The following is a 25,021-nucleotide window of genomic DNA, read 5'->3' on the forward strand; positions in this document are numbered from 1 at the left end:
CCACGTGATCACAAGGGAAACAGCCCATATACTTACAACCATTTGTTTTTTACTTTCAATGCAGTATTCAATAAATTACATGAGATACTCAACAATTTATTGTAGAATAGGCTTTTGTTAAATGAGTTTGCCCAACATAGCATAATGTAAATGTTCTGAGCATGTTTAGATTAGGCTAAGCTATCGTGTTCAGTAGATTAAATGTATTTTCAACTTATGATTTTCAATTTACAGTGGGTTTATTGTACTGTAACCCCATAGTAACTCAAGGAAGATCTTTATTTTTACAATATGCCCTGTGCAGTGGTTATTGGTATATTTGTGTTTTTTTTTTTTCTCTATCAAATAGTAGACTCCTTTAGCAAAGCATGGTGAATAAATATCTGTTGAATTGGGCTAATTGTTGAATCTTCTGGCTGATTGCAGAACAATAAACCACTCACAGCTAGGTGATAATTTATTTCTGCAATGTCCTTAATTATTCTCCTGGTGACTTTTTCTAAAACCAGAACCACAACAGCCAAGCTGTTCTATCGACTTAACCTAAATCCCTTATCCTGAAGTTAATCTCATGTTTTGATCTCACTAAAAATAAAATACTGCTTAACAATACTGTCTATATAATAATGTCACCCATACTGTTGAAGATTTATTAAATCTCCTTTCAATCTTGTTTAGTTTCCTCATTCTCAAGCTAAATAATCTAACATTTTTATCTCCAGATAAGGCCCTAAAAGCATGTCACAATTTATATTGTGCTAATGCTACTAGACATTTCTATTGATTCTGAAGACTTTTCCTTTAATCTCAGGCTTAGTCTCTAAGACCCGTTTTATATAAAATGTTGATGATAAGGCATTTGCCTGCCTATAACTTTTTGAAGTTTACTGGTATAACAGTAAGTCAATATAAAAAAACAATTAAGTCCAGTCTAAACTGCAGCTCAGTTAGTAAAGAATCTGCCTGCAATGCAGAAGACCCAGGTTCAATTCCTGGGTCAGGAAGATCGCCTGGAGAAGGAAATGGCAACCCACTCCAGTATTCTTGCCTGGAAAATCCGATGAACAGAGGAGCCTTGCAGGCTACATGGGGTAGCCTTGCAGTACACGGGGTAGCAAGAGTCATACAGGACTTAGTGACCCAACCACCATCCAGAGCCTGAGAGCCTATTCTAGTCTTCAGGACTTCATGGTGCTATAGGGAAGTTTAAAATTTGCTGAAACCAATTTAGTCCCAATCACCCCAATCTAAAGATCTAAAGGGGCCATCCATTCTGTACTTCTTGATATAGAATCAATATCTGGGAGAGGGAAAAATGCATATAAGCAAATATAAAGAATAATGAACATTCAGAAGATAATTGATCCCAAATGATATGAAGGTTACATAAATTAAAAGCTACCCATGAAATGTACTGATTACTTTAGAGTTAGTTTACTGCTCAATTGAAACCATACCTTGAGGGGATATATCCAAGAGTGCTGATGACTATGCATTAATCAGCAGAGGCATCAAGAACAGAGGGAAGAACAGGTGGTTGCCCATTGGTGACAGACACATTGAATCTTACAGTTACTGCTCACAACCTACCCAAAAAAACACTGGGACTCTTCAGGTTTCAGTTCCCACTTATACCTCCCTCCCACCGTGTCTACCATGTGGTGCTAAGGAGTTTACATTCAAAAAGAAATATTAAAAATGAAAAGATGTATATAGAAACTTTGAAGGTTGATTTGAACTAAATAGAAGCTTAACATATTGGACCTCTTCTCTCCTAAAATACATTTGTGGGTGAAAGTGGTTTGTCCTCATAGGCTGTGCATTTCTGAGGAAATAAACTCTGTTCTTGAATAGAAAGAATTGCCAGTTCAAGTCCAAATTTGAAGACACTTTGTTTTTGTTTTTGTTTTTGAGGATATTTTCAAGAAATTCTCTTTCCTTCGTAAAGTTCTGACATAGAGGTACCCAGGACCTTCCCAACTTGACTGTCGTTATTGTAGGGGGAGGTGTTACAGTTTCTGAGATGAAAGCAGAATGTTACTGTTACAGACTGTGAAGAATAAAAGTGTATCTTCAATGACTTCCTTAGTGATCACAAGCATTGAAAAGATAGTTGGACAGAACAGAAATAAATGAGCTATAACCATTTAGAACATGTTGAAAATAGTGCAAGTACTCTTCAGAGTTGAATTGTACTTACTTCAGAGTGTGCCAATATAGTCTATTGAATATGAGAATATTTCCTTTAAAATTTTATGTTGTGAAATTTTCAGGAATTTTATGTTGCCGCATGGTGTGGCAAAAAAATAATAATAAAATAAAATGTTATATTGTGTATATTTTATAATACTCATAAGTTTTACAACAATAGCATGTATAATGGCCCATGAGATACATACATACAAACATATATATATTTTTACTGATAGCTCTTTTGTGACTGCATATTTGGAATATTCTGCTTAGCTTTTTCTATGAACAGAAAATGCAATATCAAAGTAGCTATTAAACACTAATTTAAGGAATCAGTTACCCTTTGAGAGACACTAATTCAATGAGAGCATCAATTAATAGCCCACCCCCCAAAAAGAAAATTGGACTGTGTTAAATGTTCAACATCCTCTTTGCATTAAATTTAGATGGTTGTCACACATCATTAAAAAAGAACCCATTTTAAGAGATACATATATTCTAAGAGCAATTTTATTACTTTCCCACTCATGTGTTTTTTATTAAATTCTATATATATTCAACTGAAAAAAATCTAATGTTCCAGAAAATAAGAATGGAAAGAGGTATTTAACTCATATACATATGTTTCAAAGAACAGCAATAAACATTATCTTTTTCTAATATTTGTTTTGTGATTTCACATTGTCATACAAAACTCAGTAAAGTCTAGCAAGTGTTTCTCCAAAATAACTTCTATGAAAGTTATTGAAGTTAAGAATAAATATATACATTGTTAAACTTATTTTTACAAAATAGGAATGGGTCAAATTCTAATTTTATGAAGTTAATCCTTTAACAATATTGCTGTTATAATCTGGCACCTCTTAGGAACATCTTCTTCAATAATAAAGAATGATTAGTTTTTGTTATCCATTTCAGTAATATATAAATATATCTTTATTTATATTTTTAAAATAGATTTTTATCTGTATTTATGTAGAAAAGTGATGCTAATTTGTTTTCAACTTTCTTTGATGCTAGAGAGGAACTAAAGTACTTGAAATCAAATGAAGACATTTATTTTAGATTCCAGTGTTCCAATGCAATAAAATTCTTAATGCACTTGACTGGAAAATGCTCAACTTATCTCAAAATTGTTACCAGTGGGAAATCTTAAATGATGAGAGAGCACATTAAATGCCTCTCTTTTACCTAAACTTGGGCCCAGCTGTTAGGTCTGACAAATAAAAATGATAAATAGGTTGAGAGAAAAACTCCATAAATAATGGAGAGAACACAGACATTTGTTCCCAGATTGTTTGAAATGTAAAATTTTCTATAATCATTCTTATGATGGATGGGTCAACCTCTCCATCAAGACATTCACTCTATGCTCTTCAACCCATCCAGACTTAGAGAGACACCCACAAGACAATTCATAAATATTTTAGAATTGTATCCTGTGAGAAAGAGGGGAGGGGGGGAGATAGACTGTCAACATACAGAAACAAGGTTTTTTTGGATTTTTTTTAGAGTTTTCAGTCATCTAAGTCAGAAAAATTCCAAGCTTAATTATACAGGCCAGCTTTTTCCTTTGTACAATGATTGGAACAGGAATGATTATACAATCTCATTTCTAGCAAAGGGGAAAATGTAAAAAAACTTCTGATTGCTATTCAGAATACTATTTCTACATAGCATTCAAGAAAGCAACTTTAAGAAATAATAATAATAAAATAGCACTAAGAATAATATTAAGAAAAAATAGCATCTAATGCTATTTAATGTCTATTAAGTAATGCAGTTTAGGGACTTCTCTGGATATCCAGTGGTTAACACGCCATGCTTCCACTGCTGGAGGGCATATCCCTAGTTGGGGGAACTGAGATTCCCACATGCTACCAGGAGTGCCCTGCCCCCATGCCAAAAAAAAAAAAAAAGCCAGTTTAACTAGAAAAAGGCAGAAATGGAATATGCCATAAAAATCTAGAGGTAACTGGAGGCTAATTATAACGCATTTCAGTCCAGTTTCATGTATTCCATTAACCAACCTCCAGCCTAAGACTGAGCGGTTTCCATTGTTAATCCACAAATAGATTGTCATTTCAGCTGTCATTTTAAATGATCAAATTTGAAGCTTTGTTTTATCTAGCATGGAATAGAAAAATGTTGTTGCAGTTGGTCTGTGTCAGAGAAATTGTTCATGTGGCCTGAGTTCCAAAAAGCATCTGGCTAATCATTCAGTCACAAAGAACACAGAAATAAATATGGAGTAATTTCCCCTAAGTATATAGGGGAATAAAATTGAAAAAAATCAAGAATATAAAACTTTTTCTTCTTATTTCATGATCCTGCTTTCACTGGAGATTTTTGGTAAAGGATTTAGATATCATGTATATAGAACAATTTGCTCCATTTCACGAGAATTAAATAATAATTCCCCATTCACCACATTGTAAACACATCCCAAGTTGAAATCAGCAGTATATGTTAACTGATGAATTTTTACCTAAACATCCAAAATCAAGCCATAAGTTAGTAAACTAAGACCAAGGCCCATGTGGTAGGCGGGACAGAACATTTTACTATGTATGAGTATTTACAAATCAACAGAGGACTCCTAAGACTGCCCAAGCTGAAAAAACCATGTGATTTAATAACTTGTGATGTGCATTCATTACAAGTGTCCACCTTGTAATGCTATTATCCTTACTTAGATTAGAATTATGAATTAAATGGTAATTTAGTTTGCATTTGATTCTGCTGGAAAAGATTCCATGAAAGTGTTTAAAAGAAGAGCATTTCAGGGAAAATGAGAAGCCTTTGCTGATTCAATCCTCCTGGTGCCCAAACTGCACAAAAGTTACTTAGAAGCAACAAATTGACCCAATCCACTAAGCAGGTATGAGGATAATTTAGAGAAATGAAGCATTTTCTATTTTTAACATTTACTTGCATAAAGTTGGAAACTATTGTGTTTTGAAGAATGAAATGGTATGTTCATAAAGTGGGAGAAATGATCACATTTTCAGGTGGGAAGAAGTTAAAATCAAAGAAAACAGGAGGAGATGACAAGAATGAAGGAGGGCTGTGTCAGTGACCCTGGAGATAGACGGCTTGTGTAAGAAGATGAATTTACAACCAGCTAGATTAGTGGTTGAGCACCGAAGACAAATATAAGGGACACTGAGTTATCAAGATGTCTACAGAGCTTGAGACTAGAAAAGTCTGTAGTCTTCTCAGTAATGATGAAATCACTGTGCAAGTGAGAAATCTTAAAGAAAATAAATTAAGCAATCTGCTTTCATCACATTTAACTTTAATTGGCAGGATGTAAACAACTACCTCCTTAATAACCATGTCACATGAAGCTGGTTTTTGCACTTTATCCATTTGTACCTTGGGCTGCTTTCTGGCTTCTCAAGTTTTAAATTATGATTTTTTAAAAAGAAAAGAAAAAGATCTCTGTTTAATTTTGTGCCATATGGGAATTTTAAAAAACAGTTGGAAGTTTCTCTGGAGTGGCCTTAAATCATTTCATTTGGCCTTCTATAAATAACAAAGTAAGTATAATCAGGCAGAGAGTAGATGGAGACACTGTCTTAAACATTTCTCTAGAAAATGATATACCTTCTGGAGTATGTTGGTTAGTTATTAGTGGTAACCAGATGGAGAATTATACTGTCTCCCCAGGACACTAATGGAAACAAGTTCCGAGATTTGTCTTAGAGTTTTTCCTGCTGAAATATGTTCTAACACAATGCTCAGGGCTGAAATTATCCTGACATTTTAGTATAAAACAGCCAATGTGCACTACTGGCTTTAATGTAATTAGGTAAACCTACCTTAATTAATGAGTGAAGTCGCTCAGTCGTGTCTGACTCTAGTTTTATATTATTTGCAATATGCTGCACAACCAAACCGTATGGTATGTCAAGGCCATTATACGGATTGAACTAAGGCTGAAAGTCAGCCTGCCAGCCTTTACCATAGAGGGCTTCTGGATTTGACCTTCACAATGAGTAGATGACCACCACATGAGAGGGCATGAAGGTTAAAATAAACGAGCAATAAGCTGCAGAGTGGTGATATTTTAGAATTGGGACACGTTTTTCTTCACTGTTTCATTTCCTTAAGAGATAGTACACCAGATTTTAAGAATACAAATGACTGTTGAGTGTATATAAATAAGGTTTAAATTACCCTATAGTTTTTTTTATGAGATATAAATGTGATTACTGCACAGGTATTCTTTTATTTTGAAATGAATAATGTATTTCATGACATTAATGTCCTGTGAGTTAAGATTTAAAAAATCTTCTTAAATAGCTACATTTTCAGTAGGATAAAAAAATAAAGAACAACATTTCTGGAAATTAAAAAAAATTCTATGTTAAAGTTATTCAAAAACACACTATGAAAAAGCTAGTTTATGTAGTTATTGTAGAATGCGTAGAGTCTCATATTTGATTATCTTCTATAAAATAACTTTTCTTTGATAGATTTTGGCAAAGGAAGCACTACAAATGACCCTGAAGACTCTGTAGATACAATAAGACACTACCAGAGTTCCAAAAAGCACTTTGAAGAGAAAAAAAGCAGATCTTCATCTTTCATCTCCTCCATTGATGATGAACAAAAGCCTCTCTTCTCAGGACTTGCTGATTCTCCTCCAGGAATAGGGAAAGCAACTGGACTTGATCTTGAAGAAACAGTGCCCACCTCAGGAAGAATTCACATAGAAAAAAGAAGTCACTCTTGCAAAGGTAACCAAGTTTCTCAGGAATCAGTTTGTCTTATGTCAGTGCTAATCACAAAATGCTGACTTTGTACAAATGAAAAGCCATTCCACATGTTAGTCGAATCTGCAATTTCATGATGTATTTGCAAAGATCAAATCTTAGATCATCTACAAAGTGTCTGCAAGATTCTGGGATAGTGGTCATTATTCCCAATTATAGCATAATAGGTTCTGTGTGGTCAGTCAGGCCTAACACAGTGCCACATAGAACATTCTAGGAATGTCTTTTGTAGTGATTCCATGGGAGAGGGACCAATGAGTATTTGAAGAATTCTAACCCATTGATTCTTATATGTATCTTCTGTGTCCATGAAAATGAAAGCGTTAGTCGCCCAGTCATGTCCAACTCTGTGACCCTGTGGATTGTAGCCTGTCAGGTTCCCCTGTCCATGGAATTCTCCAGGCAAGAATACTGGAGTGGGTGGCCATTCCCTTCTCCAAGGTATCTTCCTGACCCAGAGATTGAACCTGGGTCTCCTGCATTGTAGGCAGATTCTTTACCATCTGAGCCACTGGGGAAGCCTTCTGTATCCATTCCCACCCCCAAACCTGTTTTTATAGCATGAAAGGCCAATTCAATCAAAATACAATAAATACTAAAAAAGAACTTCAGTTTACTGTGAATTATGAGAAAATGGGGATAAATGACCCTAAATAAAATATGCTTTTGATTCAACTCATTGGAACACATTTGTTTATTAGGGATACCCAAATATATGGGCTATGTTTTAGACAATATGCATGAACTGTGTAACTGCATTTAATAAATATATCCAGATTTGATGCTAAAGGATGGAAAACTCAGGAAAACTTGAGGACTACTACATGAAAGAACAATTAGCTAAGCATAACAGGATCTAGATCTACAGATCTTATTATCTCACTAAGAATATGTAAGAACAGGCATGGGCAGACTGCCTGGGTTCCAGGTCCAAGTCTGTGATATGCTCTCTACATGTCTTGACAGGCCCTACTAAGACTCAGTTTGAACACCTTCAAAATAGGAATAATATGTTCTAACCAACTAGTCTGTTGTCATTATCAAACAAGATAATCGCATAAATTCAGTTCAGTTCAGTTCAGTCCAGTCGTGTCTGACTCTTTGTGACCCCATGAATCGCAGCACGCCAGGCCTCCCTGTTCATCACCAATTCCCGGAGTTCACTCAGACTCACGTCCATCGAGTCAGTGATGCCATCCAGCCATCTCATCCTCTGTCGTCCCCTTCTCCTCCTGCCCCCAATCCCTCCCAGCATCAGAGTCTTTTCCAATGAGTCAACTCTTCGCGTGAGGTGGCCAAAGTACTGGAGTTTCAGTTTTAGCACCATTCCTTCCCCTGAAATAAAATCCCCAACTCTGTTTAGTATTTTCTCACAGTTTTTACTTTCTAACACTTTAATCTTTGAATATATTCCTAGACAGATAAAAACGTAGAGATGAAGAGAGTATAACAACAACAAAAAAGAAACTATAACAAAAATGAGGGCAAAATAGGGTGTTCTTGAACTGGCAGGATACAAAATTATGGTACAGGGTAAGTAAATATTACTTATCATTGTCACCATTTTTCAAAGTGACTGTGTCTGATAACAAAAGCTTTATTGAACCTAGGATGTTTAGGTTTTACATTTGTCCAGAGTTACTTTCCCTATTTTACCAAATCAGCTTTTGCCATGACCCCAAGTTGAAGTAAGCTCAGAATATATGCAAATGTTCTCTGGACAATCTAAAATCTTGATGAAGTGAATGAAAATAGTACCTCATTTATCACAATGGAAGAATGGAATATTAGATGTGATTACTAAATGTCCCATTTTAGTTATTTATGAAAACGGATTCTGGGAAGTGCTAAAAATAATAAAAGGTTGCATCATGGAAGTCAGGAGTTCTGAAGAACTTGCTGAACCATCCTACTGTCTTCAAAAGAGTATAACTGAGTGGGCCTGATTTTTTTCAAAATATTTCTTGTTGTTTTCCTCTTGAGTTTTAAACTCTCAAGTGACAAGTTATTAAAGATATATTTGGGGGATTTTATTCAACTTGATGATGACGCTCACTGACAATGAATTCTCATGCCCTTCATCTTATGTTTTTCCTTGCCACTTCTTCCAATTATTTTTAATTAGCTATTTTACATGCACAATAAAAGATAGTATTCTATAAAATCTAAGTTAACATCTACAAATTTTAATTTTCAAAAATGTATAGTGACATCTCTGTTCAAACAAACAGCTGCCTTTAAAACTCATAGTTAAATATTCATGTCAATTGAATAGGCATAATTGATGCTGCATAGAGTCAATCCGGAGAAGGCAATGGCACCCCACTCCAGTACTCTTGCCTGGAGAATCCCATGGGTGGAGGAGTCTGGTAGGCTGCAGTCCATGGGGTCACAAAGAGTCGGACACGACTGAGCAACTTCGCTTTCACTTTTCACTTTCCACTTTCATGCATTGGAGAAGGAAATGGCAACCCACTCCAGTGTTCTTGCCTGGAGAATCCAGGGACAGGGAGCCTAGCGGGCTGCCGTCTATGGGGTCACACAGAGTCGGACAGGACTGAAGCGACGCAGCAGCAGCAGCAGCAGCAGCAGAGTCAATCAGTGTGACACATGGTTAACCTAGATAATTAACATAACTAATCAGTGGAGAATTCTAAAACTTGATTCAATGCAAATTTCTTTCCCTAATAATTTTTTAAGGTGAAATACTGTGTGATTTTCAAGAATTTGAATAATGTGTAGGGTGTAACTGTAACTGTTGTGATTCAAACTACTAAACCCCCAGAGACTTTAGTTTTATCGTCAATAGGAAATGCCACTTACATTTCTAGCATTTGTAATGCTGAATCCAACAGAGAAGCACCTTTGGACAGAACCGAAAAGAGAAAAATCAAACTAAATGCACTCTGATCCTGCTTAGATTGAGGTCAAAAGTTGACTCTAGGAAAATTGTGTACCCAGAACCAAATGAAAGTTTACTTTCTGTTCATCCATTTCCAGAAATGTGTCTTGCAACTATAGCAACATTTTCCAAGGCAACCGAGTGCAGATTCTTTCTGAGCTATATTTAGAAAGTATCTAAAAGGATGTTCATTTTGATTAAGACCACTAAGCAGGATCTCCCCTTTGCACTCTTTTTTTTTTCCCATATTGCTGTTAAAACAAGCTAATCACACATATCCAGATTTTAATAAAAGAGTAAATTATAATCAAGGAAGACTTTACCCAATAGTTTACGAGTATTCTTTTTTGCTAAGAGATTATCAGTTTTTTTCTTGAGCACTGAAGAAAAAATAAAATCTTATATAATTTATTGCACATAATTCACCACTGTTATTTAAAAATCAATATCTTATATATGATTTGAGAATGAGAGAGCTATTAGGCATAAGTGGAAATACTGTAAGCTTTCTCAGCACAAAACTTCTGAGTATAATATGTAACTTTCCATCCTGTCAGTTTTATTGTTTTTGTTTTATTGTCTAGCAAAAGGCTAGACAGGGGGAAACATTGGCATCATCCAGCCATTTATATGAGTGTTCTATTTGTTTGGCATTATTTCTCCAAAAGTGAAAACCTAGTATACTAAAACATTATATTATTGTTTTGCATTTTAAAGTCACATGTGTGTGAATAAGAAATCATACTTTTCAGTGAAAATCGCTGAAGTATTACTTACAAGTTCAGCCATAACATTTTTGATGTTCAGTTTCATAGGAAATTACATATTGTCACTTTAGAAAACAAAACAGCAGTTGTATCCGACTCTGGGATCCCATGGACTGTAGCCCACCAGGCTCCTCTTTCCATGGAATTCTCCAGGCAAGAGTCATGGAGTGGGTTGCCATTTCCTCCTCCAGGGGATCTTCCTGACCCAGGGATCAAGCCCAGGTCTCCTGCATTGCAGGCAGATTCTTTACCAACTGAGCTACTAAGGAAGCCCCTTCCATAGAATAAAGAAGGCTTTAATTTCCTCTGAGGTCTGTTAACCATTTCAATAGTATACGGAACCCTGACCTTATATTTTCCTATTACCATCTTTGGGTGTGCTAATCCCTTTGTTAGAGCTTCACCCAAGTGAAGCAGAAATTGTTGGCACCTCATTAGAGATTTCTATGCATTCAAAGATAAAAGTATAGTGATAGAAAAACCATGAAGAAAAGGTACAGAAATTGTGTCTGCTACCTGTGGATAGGGGGTACTTCTGAAGAAACTGTAGGAAAGGAAGGGATTTCAAGAAACCCTACAAATCCTGTTCCTTGTTTCTAGAATCATAGTTAATTCTCCCTAAATGGGTTACTTTCTATCCAATTTTTAAAATAGCCAAAGATATAAATTCCATAACTTTACATAACTTTTGTCAGTGTTTAATCATAAATACTTGTCCAAAAGAAAAAACAAAAGTCATTCTATCAAAGCAAAATCACTTTTTGTTATTTAAGTCTATTTCCATGTGAAAATGAAGTCAGTCTTTTTTTCTACCAGTCCTCTGAGTGAGGAAAACATACTCCTTCTTTCTCTCTGAAATAAACTCCCAACTCCACCAGTACTGGATTGGTGTGCCATGTGCTCAGTCATGTCCAACTCTTTGAGACCCTATGGACTGTAGGCTTCCAGCCTCCTCTGTCCATGAGATTTTCTAGGCAAGAATACTGGAGTGGGTTGCCATTTCCTTCTCCTAATGCTCTTCCTGACCCAGAGATCGGATCAGCTTCTCATGTGTCTCCTGCACTGCATGTGTATTTTTTACCCGCTGAGCCACCAGGGAAGCCCCAACTAGTATTTTTTCATGGGTTTTATTTCCCAAACTTTCAATTGTTTTAAGCACTTCTTAGATACATGAAATGCAGAGGGTAAGAAAGCATAGTAAAAGTCATCAAAAGTATATTACAGAAATGAGAGGGAAAATAAGATATTATATTTGCCCTCAGATATTGACAACTTGCAAATACAGATTGTTAGAGAAACAGTAAATTAAATGAGGTTCAGAAAATGAACCTCTGTAAGAAAAATGATTAAAACCTTTTTAGACTGAATTCCTCAAGGGCAGGGCCTATGTCTTCTTCATCTCTAACTCCTCTACAATTAGCAAAGTGTCTGGCACATAACAGACATGCAGACCATCTGAAAAGTGGGCTTGAACAGATAAGTGATATGTTTTAAAGTATAGTAACATAAAAATATTTTAAATAAAAGAGCCCCAAGGGAAAATATTGAAATTTAATGTGCATAAATTAAAGGACAGTACAGAAGGAGCTACAGGAAAACATAAAAACATGAAAGAATGTCACGGGACATTAGGACAAAGAGACTTTAGGCCTCTTCCCATCTTTAATGGCTCATTGTTCTTTGGGTCTACTTTGAGTTTAGTTGGTCTAAGGGAATCCTGAAGATCATCACTTCCCCATGGCTCTCTCTTCTCGAACCCACTCTGAATCATTAATTATTCAAATTATTCTGTGGGAAAGAGCCCTAAAATCTTCAATCTGAGGTGAACCAGTACATACATATGGTGCTGTTTCTCCCCAAATGTAAAAGCTCAAAGTCTGTTCTCTTACTAGAGTTTAGGGTTGGCCATCCATGTTTCCCCTTAGCACAAAATAGAAGGGGAAATTGTACTGAAGACTCATAACCAGCTGTGTGGAAATAGGTGGGGGAGGCGGCAGTCAGGATCAGGGTGGATGGGAGTCAGCTACCTATTGGTTGTAGTTGCTCGACGGGTCCCTGAGCCACTGTGGTTCTGTCTTCCAGTTAAATTTCAAGGTCCCTTCCTGCTTGTATTGTGGATGTCTCTGTAGCTATAAATGGGCACCCAAAGAAGCTGACATCCATCTTGCTGTTTCTCACAGATATCACTGACACAAGAAGCTGGGAAAGAGAAAATGCTGGAACTCAGGCTGATGAGTCTAGTCCCTCAGCACTTCAGCGAGCTGCCTGGGGAGTCTCTGAAACCGAAAGCGACCTCACCTATGGAGAAGTGGAGCAAAGATTAGATTTGCTTCAGGAACAGCTTAACAGGTATAAGCAATCGCCAGGCAAAGGAATAACATAATCCAAGCCCTTAGTGGGGTCTGGCTTTACAGTTTGTAAATAGCAAATTCATCCTGCCATAGATCTCATATACACTTTCCTTATACACTTTCTCATTTAAAATAAGACTAGAAGTTGACAGAATTATTAATGTCTTGCAAGGAGCATTTATTTAGAACACTTCACACTTTTGGCAGCATGAATCCTATTTTTTTCTTTACTTGTCATAAAATCAGTATCTCATCAGCATTGCTTGCTTAAGAAACTTCCTTTTTTTAATCCCCTCAAATAATTCATATTTAGTTTGAATTAAACTAAATATGAATTATTTAGTTTAATGATACTAATAATAATAACACCCTTCTTCTTTCAATCCTCCTTTTATACTTTGTGGTGGTTCCTGGTAACTTAGTTATGTGTTATGGCATTTGTTTTAATATTGACAAAATCATTTAAACATTTATTTTTTCAGCCAACTTGTCAAAATGTGATTGAGTTGAAGTCCAGATCCTCTCCATTTTCTCTCCATCTTTGATCTGTGACCTTTTAAGATAAGGAATAAATTTTGGTTTTAGAAAGGAGAGAACCCCTTAACCCAAATCTACATGAGTTCCTTAAAATTAAACTGATCAATCATATTTAAGAAAAATAGATGCATGATACTGTCTTAGTTGTGTTACATGTGGAAAGTGACCTTGATTCAAGGTATTTTCTAGGACACCACTGGGCAAGGTATTCCAATAGTCACACACGAAAAACTGCATGGATTAAGATGCTCAAATCACAGGATTTACTAAATCAACTTAAAACACGCAGTGAGTGATGAGGAGAGCCAGATGGGGTAATTAACACATTTCCAATACGTACAATCCTGGTAAAAGAATCGCACAACCTGAATCCTGATTTACATGACATTTATATATATATATATATCTCTCATCAGCCTTCCCTGCTGATGGTGTGGTTCTGAGGATGAGAATCGAGATTTCCACAAAAAAGGTCCACAGATTAAAAACTGCCCAACAGCAATGACACACACTTACTCCATCACTGAGATGTAAGGTCAAGTACACTTGGCCACAGTATAAGCCACACTCTGGTTTGTTACATCATATTTCTATTCTATCTTTGGGACGTTTTGCAGGTTACTAGCATGCTGTTTGTATTTAATGCATCTTATGAAGTCTGCCCATGTCTAACAAACTACTTGCTTACTCATTATCTATACTTACCACATTCTGTGTGTTTTGCTTATACACATGAACTAGCTACTATGCTTACTTTTTCATGTGTTTTGTTGATGTTGCTTGTTGTTTTATTGTTTTTTTTTAAATCTTTATGCCAGAATTGAGCAGTGTCAAATAATACAGTAAACATAAAAATGTGTGTCTACACAAATATACATTACCATTACCATGAAAGATGAATTAGCAATTAAAATAGACAAAAGGAATTAGAAAACCAACTAATTTGTAAATTTAAATAAACTTGTATGCCTTAATTTCAAAGAAAAGTATGACAATACTGCATGAACTAATGATATTTTTTGTATTTTTTCCTGCAATTTAACCAAACTTTAAAAGTTAAAAAACTGAGATCTATATCCCATTCTAAAGTGTCAAATATCAGTCTTGTAAAACTGAAACATATATGAGAAAATTAAAACAGATGATCACTTACTTAGATTCAGTAATTCCTATTTAAGGTATAAGAACTTGACATGATCATACTTATTATTGCTCAGAGAAGCATATTTAGTTAATTACTACATTTCCTATCTCTCTCTTCTATTTATACCAAGCTACATTGATCTTTTAGCCATAGTATATATCAAAATACATACTGTACACACAGAACTGATAGATGAAAGTGTGATTTCTGAACTTGACCATCCTCTATTCCTGCATATTTCTTTGTGTGTTTGGGTGGGGGTGTGTGTGTGTGTGTATGTGGCTCAGTGGCTCAGTCATGTCCAGCTCTTTGAAACCCTATGGACTGTAGCCCACCAGGCTCCTCTTTCCATGGAATTTTCCAGGCAAGAATACTGGAGCTGATTGCCATTTTCTATTTCAAGGGATCTTCCCAACCCAGAGATAGAACCCACGTCTCTTTCATCTTCTGCTTCTGCATTGTGGGCAGATTCTTTACCACTGCGCCACCATGCAGTATGCATTCAATTCCTGGAGTAAATGAAAAAAAATGACTGAATGAATGGGTGAACGACAGGGACAGTGATTTCTTCAGCACAGTACTTGCACAGCACTTAACAATTGTTCAGCCTAAAGTTATAGCTCTCTTACTTTAACTACTAACAGGATTACTAGGTCAAGTCATTTAAATTTCTCCAGCCACAGTTTCCTTTTTCAACCTCTTCTGACCTGCAATATTATTGTGAAGACTAATGTAATACATGTGGAGAGTATATATGCTACAAAACAGAAAGAGGCCAAACATAATTAACAATGAACTTAACTTCATTTCTATTATTGATACTTGTTTGAGTATATTCTTCTACTCTTCATATATTTCTATGTTACCTAATTTGGATCTTTATTGAAGGTGAAATCTGAGATTTTAATTTTCCCTTGTTGCCTTGTCATGGGTGCCAATCATTGCTGCTGGTGTAAATCAAAGATCACTGAAAAAACTTGCCTTTAATGTGTCCTGGAACTACAGTATAAATTTTAAGGGCATGTACACCTAGTTCCCATTTGGTTTGCAACCACCATTAATAGTATTACTATTAATACTAATACTAATACTAATACTAATGGGCTTCCCTGGTATTTCAGTTGGTTAAGAACTGCCGCAAGACCCAGGTTCAATCCCTGGGTCAGGAAGATCCCCTGGAGAAGAAAATGGCAAACCATTCCAGTATCCTTGCCTGGAAAATCCCATGGACAAAGGAGCCTGGTGTGCTGCAGTCCACAGGGTCTCAAAAAGTCAGGCATGACTGAACAACCAACACACTGTTAATACTAATAGCTGTTATTATTTTATTATGTTAGTTTTAAAATTACTTTTATACAATACTTTTTTTCACAGCCAAACTGCAACTGAATCTTTTTGACATGTCCTAGCACCTGTATCGGAGAAGGTGATGGCACCCCACTCCAGTACTCTTGCCTGGAAAATCCCATGGACGGAGGAGCCTGGTGGGCTGCAGTCCATGGGGTCGCTAGGAGTCAGACACGACTGAGCGACTTCACTTTATTTTTTCCCTTTCATGCATTGGAGAGGGAAATGGCAACCCACTCCAGTGTTCTTGCCTGGAGAATCCTAGAGGCGGTGGAGCCTGGTGGGCTGCCGTCTATGGGGTCGCACAGACTTGGACACGACTGAAGCGACTTAGCAGCAGCAGCAGCAGCACCTGTATGTTTTTGAACATATCTACTTTCTTGTACTAAATTCTAGCTAGCTCTCAGAAACATTTTATTGTCTGATTCAACCTTTGGATTTAAAATCCAATATATTACATTTTTACTGCACAGATATCTCCAAGAACCTGTTTCCTCCATGGTAGAAGGCAAAAGTTTGAAGAAGGCAGCTCGATTTAAACTTCAGCTTTGCAGGATGAGAATCCTGGTATACTTTTTTAAGTTGGATCTACTCTGTTTAGCTTCAGCATTCTATTCAAATGTAGTAGAACAGTAAATTTCTACCCCATTTATTTCATCCAAATACACATATTAAGTACACAGTGCAATAAAAACAAATATAAATAGTCTATCTTGAGTCATCCTGGCTGTTGCTGCTTTTTGCTTTAATGGCCAATTAAACTCTATATGGGGTTAAAGGTTTACATAAGAAATGTTCTTACATACTTATATATTATGCCTACGGATATACATATTTAGGGAAAATCACTAACGCTTGATCCCAAAGCCATGCTTCTCAAACTTTAATGTGCTTTCGAATCACCTGGGGATCTTGTTAAAATGTAGATTCTAAGTCTAGGTCTAGAATCCACATTCTAACAAGCTCCCAAATCTGACCACACTTTGTATAGGGAAGCCCAAGAGGATATAAAAGTTTCAGTGCTGACTCCATCCCTTGCAGAACACTGTTCCTGGTACACTGTGAGCCTTTGATAAGATGTGAATGAAAACATTCATTTTACACAGCTGTTTAGCTATGCTGATGTAGAGGAAGAAAAATAAATGTCCCCCTACCTATTTGAGTTTCTGGCTGAGACCCCCTATAATAAAAGATTAACAAGAAAAAAAAAAAAGAACATAAATGCATTAACATGTATACCTCATGTACACATGGGAGATCCTCAGAGGAAAATGAGTTACTCCCTGAGGTGCCTTAGAATTCAGGATTAAATACCATCTTTATAGGGAAAGGGGCTAGAGGATGTAGGTCCCTTAGAGAAGAGTAAATGATGTTTAAGATAGATGAATGATCCCTTGAAAGAATAGGTGGGAGGTATGATAGTTTGTGACAAAGTTTGTCTTGGTGTGATGCCTCTTCTGTAACAAAGTTCAATCTTCCCTGGTTGTTGAAACTCCCAGGGAAGGGATTTATGACAATTGAGTTCATTCTGGAATATCTGCCTTTAGGCAGATAAGAAAAGTTCAGAGAAAGCCTCTCCCCGCACTTGCTGCTCTCCAAGTGCCTACAGCTCAAAAGAATCAATATGCCAAAGTGGCTTATTTTGGGGTGGCATCTGCTGCTACCCTTCACTGGCAAAAGAAAAAGTTATAAAATTGAGTTTTTCTGTTTTAAAGACCAAGCTAGAATTTTTCAAAATTCTCTCTAATTCTTCCAGAGTAGAATAGATTATTTAGTGTCATCAGAAGAGTCCATTCCAGTTAAACTGATAGATCCTAATCATAAACATGAAAATACAACCTATGCATAATAGAGAAATTCTTTACTAAAATTCTTCTTCTTGAATGTTTTAGTCTTTGGGGGCTGCTGTAACAAAAATACAATAGACTGGGTAGTTTATAAACACAGATATTTCTCAGTTCTGGAGACTGACGAGTCCAAGATGGAAGTTCTGGGAGATTCTGTATCTAATGAGAACCCGTTTCCTGGTTCATAGATGGCTGTCTTCTCACTATGTCCTCACATGATAGGAGGAAGGGAGCTCTTTGGGGCTCTGGCTTATGAGGCACTAATACCATTCATGAAGGATCTACCTTTATGACTTAATTACATCCCAAAGGCCATACCTCTTACTACCATCACATTGTGGTTAGGATTTCGCCATTAGCATTTCAACATAAACATTCAATCCATTGCAAAATATCAGACTATCGTTAATACAACTAAACCAAGTATTCATAATCACTGCAGGAAGACCTTGACCTAGAAAGAGTCTTAAGTATTATCTCAGAAAGGAAAGTAAAAAGTGGAGTATTTATATGACTTTGGAGTTTGGGCCTTTCAGGTTGAAAAACTGAGGGATTTGGGCTAAATTCATAAGATGATAGTCCAGGATTGATGGACACAGTGACGTGAGGATCTTACAGCAAGTATCGATAAATAAAATTTGATTAAGCAAGTTATTTGCTCTCAAGATCAGTTTGCTGTCTCCAGTGAGTTAATCTGTAGAATTTTCCTGAGGGAGTAAAGTTATTTATTCCCTTAGACTTATTTTTCTCAGGCAAAGTTTTCCTGAAACAAGCAACTAAGTCATGTTGATAAAGGTGGTCTACAGTCTCAGCTAAGTCATGTTGGCACAGACAGTCTCGTTCTCACCCTGCAACAGCTGCCCCACCTGCATGTGATGGTCTTCTGGTCAGGAGTCCCGCTAACGGGCCGCATTCTGCTCTTACTGAAGACACACTTCCAATCGGTTTTCCCTTCTCAGACAGAATCTGTGATATAGAGATTCTGTTTCTTGAAGATGATTGCTGTTTGACAAAGGTTTTGTAAGGAATCAAAATCATTATCATAATGTGTGACTCTCTGTTGGGTCTTGAATTTCATTTGTTGATGAAGTTTTTATTATTCCACTGTCCACCCCCAAATCCTTCTACATGTAATGGGTAAGCTACTCCCTAAATGTTAAATGCTGTTCCTGATAGGATAAATTCATACAGAAATATTTACAATGAATATGGAATTCTCTCTGGGGATTCAGAGGAGAGAGAAATTAATTCTGAATAAGGTAAGATTTGGGTGTGCAGATAAAATTTGTGCCGTACTTTGAAGCATGAAAGAAAGTATTGATGCTTAATAAAATAATGAGTCTTCCTTGTTTAGTTAGCACCATAAAAATATTAGATCAGAACAATGGGTAACAAGTAGATAATAAACTAGTTGATAATTCAAATTTTTGGTGTGTGGTTTTGACACCCGTAAGGTACAGTCACATATAATTTATAGCTATTTGTTTAGAAAACATTAAGCTACATGGCTATACATACCAAATATACCAAATATAGAAAACCTGTACAAATAATTTACAGGTTACCATGATTCTCAGAAGGAAAATTTCTAGTGTCAATATTAAAAACTAGAAGAAGAATGATCTTTTTTCATGTTGTCCCGGTTTATTCTGTTCTCTCTCAAATCAAAGGTTAAGTGCTCTCCATTTTGAACTTCACAAATATAGCATGTATATAACTGGGCAAAATTAGTCTATGCTTTTAACATTTTTGGGAAAATTTACCTTTTTCTTGCATTTTCCATTGAAACAGAATAGTAAGCACAAACAAGTAAAGACTTAAAACTTATCTCAAGAGGCATATGGTCTAAATTTTCTGTTTTATACTCACAAAATTCTTTTTTAATACTGTTAACACATGCAAAGGAGAGGAATCAGATCCATTGTATTCTGTTGTTTTTTCTCTTGAATTTTAATTTAAAATGAGAATGAAATTAACAGGCCATTTGGCTACTTGTGAACTTTGGGGAAAAAATGATCAGGCTGGTATTTTGCAAGCCAGATGGGCTATAGAAGCAAGTGAACTTTTATATTTGGTCTGTTTCTAAATACCAAAGGCCCTAAACTATAGATGGGAAAGGAATTTAGCATTGGCAGTACTTAACATTAAGGAAAGAATGTAATGAATAATATATAATACTTGATGTGAATAGGAGAGTGGTAACATAAAATGTTGATAATATAAATTTGAAACACATAATAAATTATCCAGTTGTTGCCATTATGAAAGAAATGTGCTATAATATCTCTTTTTTAAAGAGTAAATAAAATATTCATGAGAAACTGACCAAAACCTGACTTAAAAGCAAAGAGAATGACTGATTAAAAATAGATTCTCAATGTGTTTTTTTCCATTTTGAAATCAATAAAGCTTAACTGTAATGTAATACAATGTACACTGTGAAAATGTAGTCTTTGCATTATGTTTTTCTGTTAAGATCTTATTAAAGGAACAGGAGCAATGATCATTATCAGAGCCATTAGTGTGATATAGCAAGCAAGCGTCTCCGTGCTCCCTCTCCTGTCCTTCTTGTTTAAAGCAAGGCCACGATTCTGTTTGGTGGTGCTGCTGCAGTTTTTTCAAATGTTTTGCAATCCTGAACTATTTTAGGACGGTCTTCCCCCATTTCTGTCTGTCCTGCAGACTTGAATCCCAAATGACTGCAGACATCCAGACCATCTTACAGCTGCTGCAGAAACAAACCACTGTGGTGCCACCAGCCTATAGTATGGTCACTGCAGGAGGAGAGTACCAGAGACCCACCATCCGCCTGATGAGGCCCAGGCATCCGGTCGCGTCCATCAAGACAGATCGAACTTTCAGTCCTTCCTCACAGGTGAATATAGACAAGAGCGTCTCCCGAGGGGTGTTTCCAGGGACCACCTAAATCAGAATCTAATAACCTGGGCTGCTATAGAAAATGCACACTCTCATTTCCATCTCTGTCTCTACTCAATTAGAACGTCTGGGAATGAGCCCTGTAATCTCTGTTTTAAACAAGCTTCCCCATACTATCCCTCTGGGTCGTCCCAGTGCACCAGCCCCAAGCATCCAGTATCGTGCATCGAACCTGAACTGGCGACTCGTTTCATATATGATATTATACATGTTTCAATGCCATTCTCCCAAATCATCCCACCCTCTCCCTCTCCCTCTCCCTCTCCCACAGAGTCCAAAAGACTGTTCTATACATCAGTGTCTCTTTTGCTGTCTCGTATACAGGGTTATTGTTACCATCTTTCTAAATTCCATATATATGCGTTAGTATACTGTATTGGTGTTTTTCTTTCTGGCTTACTTCACTCTGTATAATAGGCTCCAGTTTCATCTACCTCATTAGAGCTGATTCAAATGTATTCTTTTTAATGGCTGAGTAATACTCCATTGTGTATATGTACCACTGCTTTCTTATCCATTCATCTGCTGATGGACATCTAGGTTGCTTCCATGTCCTGGAACAGTGCTGCGATGAACATTGGGGTACACGTGTCTCTTTCCCTTCTGGTTTCCACAGTGTGTATGCCCAGCAGTGGGATTGCTGGATCATAAGGCAGTTCTATTTCCAGTTTTTTAAGGAATCTCCACACTGTTCTCCGTAGTGGCTATACTAGTTTGCATTCCCACCAACAGTGTAAGAAGGTTCCCTTTTCTCCACACCCTCTCCAGCATTTATTGCTTGTAAACTTTTGGATCGCAGCCATTCTGACCGGCATGAAATGGTACCTCATAGTGGTTTTGATTTGCATTTCTCTGATAATGAGTGATGTTGAGCATCTTTTCATGTGTTTGTTAGCCATCTGTATGTCTTCTTTGAAGAAATGTCTATTTAGTTCTTTGGCTCATTTTTTGATTGGGTCATTTATTTTTCTGGAATTGAGCTGTAGGAGTTGCTTGTATATTTTTGAGGTTAGTTGTTTGTCAGTTGCTTCATTTGCTATTATTTTCTCCCATTCTGAAGGTTGTCTTTTCACCTTGTTTATAGTTTCCTTTGTTGTGCAGAAGCTTTTAAGTTTAATTAAGTCCCATTTTTGCTTTTATTTCCAATATTCTGGGAGGTGGGTCATAGAGGATCCTGCTGTGATGCATGTCGGAGAGTGTTTTGCCTATGTTCTCCTCTAGGAGTTTTATAGTTTCTGGTCTTATGTTTAGATCGTTAATCCATTTTGAGTTTATTTTTGTGTATGGTGTTAGAAAGTGTTCTAGTTTCATTCTTTTACAAGTGGTTGACCAGATTTCCCAGCACCACTTGTTAAAGAGATTGTCTTTAATCCATTGTATATTCTTGCCTCCTTTGTCAAAGATAAGGTGTCCATATGTGCATGGATTTATCTCTGGGCTTTCTATTTTGTTCCATTGATCTATATTTCTGTCTTTGGTATAGGAGGGAGGAGGGAGGAGGATTCAGGATGGGGAACACATGTATACCTGTGGCGGATTCATTTTGATATATGGCAAAACCAATACAATACTGTAAAGTTAAAAAAATAAAATTAAATTAAAAAAAAAAAAAACAAGCTTTCCTCAATCCCACCCCTTCTCCCCAATTCTTTTGCTCATTTAAAGCTTGAGAACGATGGACCTAGAAGAGTGATCTTAAAACACTAGTGTTTGTTTGTTTGTTTGTTTTTTAAGAAAAAGCTTTTTTCAAGAGTTAATAATCTACTTAAGTTTATAAATGGTAGATCATTGAAAACTAAAGACTACCCCTGGGTCCAAAAAAACGTTTAGATAAAGGTTTGTAATTTGCTCTAGAGACACTCTTGAACAGGCTCTGGGGAAGGAAGGGGCAAGAACTATGGCCAGACAAGACCTGAGACCAGGAGTAATCAGATAATAATCACATCTGTGCCCACCCATCACTAAGGCGCTCTAAAAGTTTCTTACCTTGATGATGGTAGGAGAAATGTTAGTGTCCTTTATTTTCCCTCTGAAGTCCTGTGAGGAAGCCCTCTGATTTTGTTAATGTGAAAAGTGTAATTCCTTTGGAATTCCATTTTGGGAATCCTTCTTAATCACTTAAATACTGTGGCCAGACTGGACTTAAGAACAGCAATTTAAATAAGAATTTACAGAACAATCTTGCAAAAACTTTTTTAGAAGTTTGGGGATTGAGTGGAAAATGCTCTGGGGAATGAAACTATTTTAATAGCACAGAGTAATGTGCCTGAAGGAAAATAATGCACTCTCTCTAAAGTATGAAGGTAGACATTGATTTGTCTCTAACTGGTTTTGAATGACTGGGAAACATGTGAAATCATGCACCTTGTTTTTTGTTTTCAGTGGATTTACATGACACTTTCTGCCAAGGGATGGTTGATTTTCCTTCCTTTTTCTTTCTCTGTGTTTTCCAAATGTACTCACCAAATGACCCACCTTTCTGATCCCAGTTACATTGGGAATTTTGAGTTAAAACTCATCTGGAAAACTCAGTATGAAATATTGTGTTTAAAATAATAATAATAATCTGATATGGCTTCAGAGTAAAATTAAAGATCTTGGAATGGCTGGGTAAGATTATCTAAACTGACGTCTGACCTCCAATGTCTTGACCCACCTTTGAGAGGGAAAGATTGGTTAAGACCACTAATCAAATACAGATTTATGGGAGAAGTAAGCATGTTTAGATTTCATGGTGTCATTTAGAAATATGTCCAAATGAATTATAAAAATATGTTTTCTTCTCTTTTCTTTCATCAGTGTCCTGAATTTCTAGACCTTGAAAAGTCTAAACTTAAATCCAAAGAATCCCTCTCAAGTGGAGTGCATCTGAACACCGCTTCAGAAGACAACTTGACTTCACTTTTAAAACAAGACAGTGATCTCTCTTTAGAGCTTCACCCCCCAAGGCAAAGGAAAACTTGCCTTCATCCAATTAGGCATCCCTCTTTGACAGATTCATCCCTAAGCACTGTAGGAGTCTTGGGTCTTCATAGGCATGTTTCTGATCCTGGTCTTCCGGGGAAATAATCATTTTGTACTGTTTATTCCACATACAATGTAAGTGCTTTTAATGGCTGTTTTCCTTTTTGTATTTAAATCCTCTCTACTTGACTCAGGGGCTCACAAGTTACCATTATATGCAAAAGTACTGTATATTTTCCTAAATTGACGCTTGTAAGGTAAAATTGAGCAGTTAGGATGTAAATATATGTTTGAACTCTTCTGTTCCAAATGTTAAAACTGCCAGCATCTCAAGGCACCTTACTTTTATTTTTATTTTTTGAATCATGTGCATGTTAGGAAACTCCAATTTCTCTTGCATGGAGACTCCTATTTATTGCTTTTACTAAACCAGTACTTTGCTATGAAAATGCCTTCCAAGCAGGAAAGCAGAGGATAAAATTGTTCATGGATGCAACTCAGATGATCCTCAACTCATGGAAGTTCAAGGGGGCAAAAGGGAACCTGGTCACTTTTGAGAACAGATATCCTTCTGGATTGAGATGTTTATAGATAATTACATTCATTCTAGCACACTGAAAAAAAATGACAGTATAGGAAACCATTTCCAAATACATGAATATAAGCCAGCTTTAATGAGGACAAAAAGGCCTTTCTATTTAAAATTCTTTCTCCAACTGTATTCACAACTGTATTCACAAACTCCCTAAAATATTTTCCATTGGCACATTTCCTTAAATGCTTAGAAACAAGTTTCTCTAATTTTTATTTTCTTTTTTATTGGTGGGTGGTGTTGGAAGGGAATCATCTTAAGAACTGCTGAAGTGCTACAGACACAAACTAATATCCACAGCTTTCTTCTGACTCACATTTTAGGGCAATACTGAATTTGATCAGTAAGACTTTTGATCAAATTAGCACACATTGTTTTCTTTCCAAAAACTGCAATTTTAGTGGATTTATGTGGCAAAAGTAGCTTCCATTAAGGGTATATTGTTCTGTGACTTTCTAATTCCAGCTATAGAAAAACGGTATGCATTTACCTATCTATAAAGAAAATGGACAAACCAGCAGAAAAAAATGTTCAACTTTATTTGGTTGTTCAGACACATCTACTAATCAAAGAGTAACTGAAAATCTATTATATGTGAATTGGGCTGAATATATATTGATTCAAAATATCAGAATATATGATGGAATATATTTTAATAT

At 36.3% G+C, this 25,021-nt stretch overlaps 1 protein-coding gene across 4 annotated transcripts in view; it reads left to right on the forward strand.

Moving 5' to 3' along the window:
- KCNH7 (potassium voltage-gated channel subfamily H member 7) overlaps positions 1-24,561 on the forward strand; it is a 531,702-nt gene extending 507,141 nt beyond the window's left edge. For all 4 annotated transcript variants that reach the window (XM_027559164.1, XM_027559174.1, XM_027559183.1 and 1 more), the window contains 4 exons: positions 6,675-6,938; positions 12,824-12,992; positions 20,552-20,744; positions 23,606-24,561. In XM_027559164.1, coding sequence (XP_027414965.1) covers positions 6,675-6,938; positions 12,824-12,992; positions 20,552-20,744; positions 23,606-23,875 — 896 coding nt within the window. In that variant the 3' untranslated portion in view covers positions 23,876-24,561. The remainder of the gene's footprint in view (positions 1-6,674; positions 6,939-12,823; positions 12,993-20,551; positions 20,745-23,605) is intronic.
- The last annotated feature ends 460 nt before the right edge of the window (positions 24,562-25,021 follow it).

The sequence above is a fragment of the Bos indicus x Bos taurus genome, chromosome 2, assembly GCF_003369695.1.
Source record: "Bos indicus x Bos taurus breed Angus x Brahman F1 hybrid chromosome 2, Bos_hybrid_MaternalHap_v2.0, whole genome shotgun sequence".
NCBI lineage: Eukaryota > Metazoa > Chordata > Mammalia > Artiodactyla > Bovidae > Bos > Bos indicus x Bos taurus.